Source organism: Haliaeetus albicilla, chromosome 13 (assembly GCF_947461875.1).
Source record: "Haliaeetus albicilla chromosome 13, bHalAlb1.1, whole genome shotgun sequence".
Taxonomy (NCBI): domain Eukaryota; kingdom Metazoa; phylum Chordata; class Aves; order Accipitriformes; family Accipitridae; genus Haliaeetus; species Haliaeetus albicilla.
In genome coordinates this window covers 24,135,267-24,143,150 of record NC_091495.1, presented here as the reverse complement: position 1 = coordinate 24,143,150, position 7,884 = coordinate 24,135,267, and the positions used below count along the sequence as shown (strand labels likewise).

At 38.5% G+C, this 7,884-nt stretch overlaps 1 protein-coding gene across 2 annotated transcripts in view; it reads right to left on the bottom strand.

Annotated features, from left to right (window-relative positions):
• Positions 1–3,370: 3,370 nt before the first annotated feature.
• The window catches only part of RMDN2 (regulator of microtubule dynamics 2), a 51,843-nt gene continuing 47,329 nt past the window's right edge, over positions 3,371–7,884 (bottom strand). For both annotated transcript variants that reach the window (XM_069800499.1, XM_069800500.1), the window contains one exon: positions 3,371–6,920. In XM_069800499.1, the coding sequence (XP_069656600.1) occupies positions 6,867–6,920 (54 nt within the window). In that variant the 3' untranslated portion in view covers positions 3,371–6,866. The remainder of the gene's footprint in view (positions 6,921–7,884) is intronic.

Here is a 7,884-nt window from a genome sequence, read left to right as displayed (position 1 = left end):
ACTCTCCCTCTAGAGAATAAACTAATACCCTTTACAGAAATCATGTCTGGTAGACAACTAGTCAAAAGTATTGCTCAAATGACCACACAGGTCCAGGTCCAGTTGTTGGAGGGTTTTTTTCCCCCCTAATCTATTGTTACTCAATTTCTCCTAAGACAGCCGAAAAGACCTGCCTTCTCATTTCCTGAATCAACATGTTTGGTCACGTAGGAACAGCTGTAAGAGGGGCTGAAAGCAGCGTGCTGCTGGAACAAGCTGAACCAAGTATGAGGATGTACAGAAGCAAATGTCAGACAAGGTCAAGCAGGTACTTTTAAAAATCTCATCCTGGCACAAAGCCTGGGTCTCACTGATGTCCAGAGGCTGTTTTGCCATGTTCTCAATGGCACCAAAATGTCACAGGTAGGTTTTATAGGGATAAATCAAGTGAAACTACTCTTTAGTAAGACAAATACTTCTAAAACAAAGAAGACATCAGATAACCTTGGGGTCACACACTCACTTACGGTCTTTGCGTGCACAAAAGGGATTTGTGATGAATGCACCAGGAACACTGTTTTGCTTGAAACTGCCAACACCCTGTCCTGGTTTCAGCTGGGATGTAGTTAACTGTCTTCCTAGTAGCTGGTACAGTGCTGTGTTTTGAGTTCAGTATGTGAAGAATGTTGATAACACTGATGTTTTCAGTTGTTGCTCAGTAGTGTTTAGACTAGAGTCAAGGATTTTTCAGCTTCTCATGCCCAGCCAGGGCACCTGACCCAAACTGGCCAACAGGGTATTCCATACCATGTGACGTCCCATCTAGTTTAGGAACTGGGAAGTGGGGGGGGAGGGATTCGCCGCTTGGGGACTGGCTGGGTGTCGGTCGGCGGGTGGTGAGCAATTGCCCTGCGCATCATTTGTACATTTCAATCCTTTTATTACTACTGTTGTCATTTGATTAGTGTTATCATTATCATTATTAGTTTATTCTTTTCTGTTCTATTAAATCGTTCTTATCTCAACCCAGGAGTTTTACTTCTTTTCCTGATTTTCTCCCCCATCCCACTGGATGGGGGGGGAGTGAGTGAGCGGCTGCGTGGTGCTTAGTTGCTGGCTGGGGTTAAACCACGACACACCCGTACACTGGTGGCATCAAAGCAACACACAGTCTAGCAGTGCTTTTGTGTGAAAGCTTTGCTGCACTTAAGTGTTGCTGTAGAAGCATTCTGCTCTTTTATTTTGAAAAACGTAAATTTTATTACTGCTTTAAGACTTCATATATGATTTTATAGGGCACTATATAAGCTGGCCTAGCATTCTGAAAACCAGCAATCCTTAGCCCAGAGCCACAGTCAGGAACTTTACAAATGACTTTTAATTTCTTCATATATTATCCTCTTCCAAGATTAGGAATAAAAAGTAAATTGCGGAATCCACTTTGCTGATTTGTCACATTTTTCTGAACAACAAACAAGAACACTTCTCTCACCTGGGGGCTGAAATTTCATCAGCCATGTTGATTACCTTTATCCATGAATTAGAAACTTGAACTTAGTTTGGTAGGTTTAAAAGTACATCCACATTCATACCCATATCCTTAAGAGATTCTTAGGTTACAATATTCCCAGTCAATATTGTGTGGCTGTTTTTTTGGCTCATACAGGTAGGCAATTCAAACCAGCTCATAATCAATCTTAATAAACAAGACATATGAAGAGTGGCTAGATGGTGTTTGCATGCGTGTAACTTCGGTACGTAGCTAAGTAGCTTACCCCAGAGTCACATCATGGGTCAGTAGCACTACCAAGCACAGAGCTCAGGTTGTTCATATTCAAGTTCACATTGGACATTGCTCCTACAGATACTTCTAGAATAACTGGTTGTTTATTTTAATGAAATGAGTAAAATATTTCCTCTAAAAAAAATTACTAATGTTTCACATTCTTAGTTCTAGTGCTTCATTTACCAGCGTCACACATGCATGAGTTACACAAACATAGATGGGGCCAGAAAAGCTTACTTCTTTTTGTATTGTCAAGACAGTTTGGTTTGTTTCTTCACCAATGAACTGGGGAGTCTGTAAGAAGGAAAAGTGCTGGAAAATAAGAATATAACCTTATATACAGAAGAAAAAAAAAAGCAAACAATAATGTTGGCCCTTCAGTCAGAGTTACTCCTTCCTGAGTTTGCACTGGATGAATGCTGTAATACAATTTTAATTGTCCCATCACTGCAGGATTTTCTCATTTGGAGTAGGTGTAATGCATCCATCATGACTATTGTGCCCACTGAAAGAAAATGCTACAGGACTGCCCTCCAGGGTGTCCAGGAAAATTCCAGAAAACCCATGGACCTTGCTGGAATCCACAGTACCTCCCTACAATTCTAGGCACTTCAAGTGGAAGGTGTTCAGGTGGTGATGGCTGAAGATAAATAGATCCAGATAAGCTGGTATGTTTGGGTTGAACATGGCTGGATCTCTGGTAGCCACTTCTTCATTGTTGGGGTTTTTGTTGTTGTTGTTTGGTTTTGGGTTTGGTTTTTTTTTCAGTCCAGGCTTTTACTACTATAATAACGGGGTTGCAGGTATGGATTTAGGGTTGGGATTTTTATTTAACTGGACACAGGAATTGTCACTTTCCTTTCTAAATTGTCAGCTACTCATCACTGTTGGACAGCTTCCTAATTAATTCCAGAAGTCAGTGTATTGATATTACTACATAAAAATGAGTAAATCACCCTAAGACTCTGCAAAAGGAAAGACAGTAATTTAAACAAAGTAGTATGACAGTGTATCACTGTAACTGTTTCCACAATGTGCCAGTGGCCGATTGCTACAAAAAATATATAACTTAATTTGTGATTACCTGCTGTTGCAGGGGGACAATCCCAAAGGGATGAGGATCCAATGACAGAGCCTTTAGCTTCACCACAAGAAATAAAAATCATCTCAATTATCCAGGAAGGCAGAACTAGTAATTTTAACTGTAATGAAGCACAAGAATCCTAGTATCAGATCAAGAGCCCCTGAACTCACCTTTTGCAGACATGTAAACAGACAAATTCCCCCGGAGAATTTACAGTGTATGTACTGGAGCAGAGACCAAACAAGAGATGCCACAGTGGAAGAGCTGAAGGAGGTAGCAGGCAACATGGCCAAGGCACCGTGGCTTCAGGCAGACTGCAGTCCCATCTGCTCCATACAGACTAAAGGCCCGCAGGGGTTAATACGGTTAACTTCTACCTCCTCCATGGAGACAAAACTATGGAACTGAATGTCTGCTTGTGGATATTTTAAACAAAAAAGAAAACATATGGCCCTCTGGAACTATGCTTACTGTTTCTCCAGCTGATACGACACAGAGAACAGATAGCCTAGGCCTAGAACTAAATGCAAAAGCTTTATTCCAAGGAGCAATTAGAGAACAATTTAGGGAACATGCTTCAATTTTAAAAGTTCTCAGATTAGCCAAGCAGCAATACAAAAAAGCTGAGAATGCTCATGTACACTAACTAGTAAAGAACTTAAAAAGCAGAAAATATCTTAGCTGTGTATAACAGCAGTTTCTTACCCGCATGAGGAATATTTCTGTAAACCATGAAAGACAACTTAGACTGAATAATTAAAACCAGCCTTTTCTCTCCCAGGTGTTATTTTGTGATTCTACACATAGACTAGTAATGAGCAAAAAGAATGGGCTGAAAAGAAAGATCAGTAATTTCATTTATAAAATCAGAAATTTCATTTAAAAATTTAATCATGTGGATTAAAACCACAGGTATGATAAATAAATAGTCAAGGGCAGCCATGACGCGCATCTTTAAATTCAAGTCTTGAAACACGCTGGTAAATGTTTCACAGTGCAAATTCATTAGGCAGCCTGGGCCCAAATGCAGAGCCAGTGTGTGCAGAGCAATCCTACCAATTGCAGAAACCCAGCAGGAGCGCCCGTGGCTCACAGGGGGCTGGAGTTGTGCGCGCCCCAGGGACAGCAAGGCCAGGAGGGATCTTAAGAAGTCACCTAGTCCAACCTCTGCCAGAGGATGAACTGTGCCTTAAACATTGCCAATGTTTGAGATCTTTGTTTAACTTTTACTTTAAAACTTGTGTAAATAATTTTATAATGTTCTCAGCAAAAGTACCGCAGAGCTTTGCAAAGTTACCATCAGGATTATTTTCTCCTAGTGCCTAATCTAAAGGTAGGCAATTGCTTCTTGTCCTATGAACAGGGGATTAAGAGAACAAGGTTCAGGGTTTTTTTTAAACTGTCTTTTCAGCAATAGCTTTTTAAAAATGTGAATACTCCTTTAGTCATTGCTCCTGCAGACTAAACAAAAGAAATTCTTTCAATTTTTACACACAAAATGATGTTGTCTAGCACTCTCATCTTTCTTGTGTCTCTCCACTGGACTCTTTCCAATTAGCCCCCAATCTCCTAGAAACGTGATGCCTGAAACTGGATATAGTATTCCAGCTCAGACCTCATTAGACCTTATTAGGCCTAATTAGAGTAAAAGGTTATTTCATGTGAATTTAATGGGGAATGCTTATTTATTCAGTCTAGTATGAAATTTGCTTTTTTCACAAAACCATGACATTATTGACCCATGATTAGCTTGCCACTCACTGGAATCTGCACGTCTTTTTCCACAGAATTACCATAACTAGCCAGGTCTCCTCCATCCTCTGTTACTTCAATTGAATACTTTCTATTTGCCTTTAATGAAGTAAATCCTACTTATGTCACCTAATTTCAGCAACTAATTTAAATAACTTCTTGTTCTAATCTATTCCTCTGATACACTTTCAGCATTTATTGGTAATAATTGCTTGGAAATGAAATATCTATTGCATAATCCAATCTATTTTACAAAGTATATCAATTAGCATAAAATTGATCTATGTAAAGGCCTTCTTATTACATCCTCCTAGGCGACAGTGAATTGCTAACAACCCTAAGTACAAATCACTGTTCTAGATCCATTTAAACTATGCTTCCTGCATTGGCTATGAAAATGTCAAACACAGTCTTTACCGAAAGCCCCTTACCAAAATCAAGATGCATCACCTTTGCAGCTTCTCTGTTCACAAGTCAATTATTCTGTCACAGAAGGAATTATTTGATAGGATTTCTCTCATATGGTATTTCATCTTTTCTCTGAAATCATGTATGAAAAAGAGAACTCTGGAATTGAAAAAGTTATAGGAACTATTTTCCCTCAGAGCAAACATTAAAAACTACTAAAATATGTATTTCAATTTGTGAAGATCTTCAGGATAATGAAAACCATTGAGCTAACAGTGAGAACTCAGAACAGTTCTGAACTTTCAGATTTTGTTCAGAGTTATCTCACAGTAATGTTTGCATGTCTGAAAACATATTTTTAAAGAAAATGTTTGAAAAAAATGGACAGCCCTGCTTTATGAAAATAAATCTCTGTACTTGGAGTCATGGAGTCAGGCTAAATTCAAACGTAACTCTACACCTGTAACTCTACCTGTTTTGTTTCAGGCTACTGCATGTATTGCCTTCTGTTGTTGGTAGTTAAAGCTCACTTACTATGAGATGCTTCAGCCACATATGTATACATACTTCTTCACATCTGCCCAATTTTTAGATCTCTGTTGCCATGACTAGTTCCTTCTTGCTAATGTCACTGCTCCCCATCTGTCCAAAATTAAACCCCCAATTGCTAGTTCAATATATTCATGCCATATGAGTCCTCCTTGTCTTAGCCATAAACTGGTCCATGTTATCTTACACTTCAAATAGGTCAAGCGAACATGCAGTTGTCCTTATCCAATTGTATTTCCTTTAACAGAAATGCTTACTTCTTCTGGATACGCTCCCAGAATCTAGATTAAGGTCCTGAGTTAAAAGCCAGCGAAAACTGGCCTTTATTTTTCTACAGACTTTGGTGATTTCTGGATCAGTCTGTTGGTGAACAAAATTTTTTCCCTACCTGTTACATTTTCTTGAAAACATTGCTGTCCTACACACTCAGACAGAAGCAGTAGGTCTTTAATTAGTCTATTTTTATGTACAGGTTTTGTTATATAGATGATATAAAAGGTTAGTGATGGTCACATGCTGGACCAGGTTCTCCGAAGATACGCTGATGCCATCATGCTAGGCAACTGTTCAAAGAGAAAGAGCCAGGATTCACAAACTTGGTGGAGGTCCTATAACAAATCCATTAAACATCACAGCTGTAATAGATTAATCTAAAACACTCAATTTCATTGGTCTGATTTTTAATATAGTACTTGATGTTACAAATAAAATATAACTTTAATATTTAATTTATAAAGTTTTCACATTTCTGTGTAAAACCAACGGTAGGTTTAAAGTAAAAAGAGCTTTGTGGAGGCAACAGCTTTTTTTTTAAACTTCAACAAGAGTCTAATTTTATAAGAGTAGAGAAACATGTAAACATAAACATTCATGATTTTCTTCTGTACACATCTGTGTAAATTAGTTGATACAAATATAATTTACTATAGAAACATTGTTTTGTTTGTTTTTGCTACACACAGTTCTATGCTGGCATCGCATACTAGTCGATTAATCTTTCAAAGAGTGAGATTTATGCATTTTGCATTCTAACATCCAGTATGTCCATTGCCAGCAGTGGACTTCATGTTCAGAGAATCAGACTCACAGTGTTAGCAATCTAAAATTAAACTTCAGTACAAGATTATAAATAATCAAAAATGAATGCATCATTTTCATATCATAATTGCCACAATCCAAGCCAACCGAAGTCAATGACAGTTTTCCCACTGACTTAGCTGGAATTCACCCGCAGTTCCCAGTCACTATAGATTCTCATTTTAGTTTTGCCGTTTTATCACGGCGTGAAGAGTTAAAAAGTGCGTAGTATCACAGCTTCAGTGTAAGAAGTAAAGCTTCTAAGTCCTTCTGGGCCTCTTTATCCTGAAAGAAACAGACAATCATGCATCAACTTAGATAGGATAAATCTCTTAATTTGCCTAATGCGTGCCTATCCATATTTCTTTACTAACAACAGGCATAACATACAACTGTAACAGCCACAGAATGTACAAGACTGCATAGTAAGTTAATTTATCAGTGATTGCAAAAATAAAGTTTGAAGTGAAAACAAGAGCCAGATGGCAGCCCTCTCTTTACAGCTCTGTTAAAGAACTTAAAATGTTAGGCACAAATAGCCTTCTCAGCAGACCAGTAAACCTTTCAGCTTAGGCCGTAACTTTTATTGGTGTACTTTGCATAAAGTACTGCCTTGCCTTATACTTTACGTAAAGCTTGCAACCCGCCTGTGTGCAGTTTCTATAAAGATATTTCCATGATGTTTACTAATTATTTATTATGCAATTAAGAAGAAAACATTGGGAAATGTAATTAATGACATAGGTTAGATTATGGTTTCAGTGCATACAGCCATACCTACCTGTAATAACCACCATGGACTGACTACACCTTCGGTGTCTTCCATACTGGTGTTGGTGGGCTCTGCCTACGCTACTGGGCTCATAGCAGAGTGGAGCCAACTGGGGAGCAAGAAGCGAATAATTTGCTATGCTCAGAGCCAACACTATATTATACCTCCTAGGACAGAAGGGAAAGGCTCCTTTTAGGCCAGTGTGTAAGTGCGCAGTCTGCATGGGGCTTTAAACCAAACCCAGCCCACAGACTCTTTCACAGGTAACCAGTGACATATGTTTTGGTTATTCCATGTATAATCTGTTTGGAAAGGGGTACATGCATATGAACATGTAACCACAGTACAAAAACTCCATTATTCTACTTATTTTTGAAATGTCTCCTGGATATAATTCACTTGCTTTACTTGCCACTGCAAAACTTCTAGCTTGCAAAATGCACCCTGGTTTAAAACCACATTTCTAAAAAGTCAGCA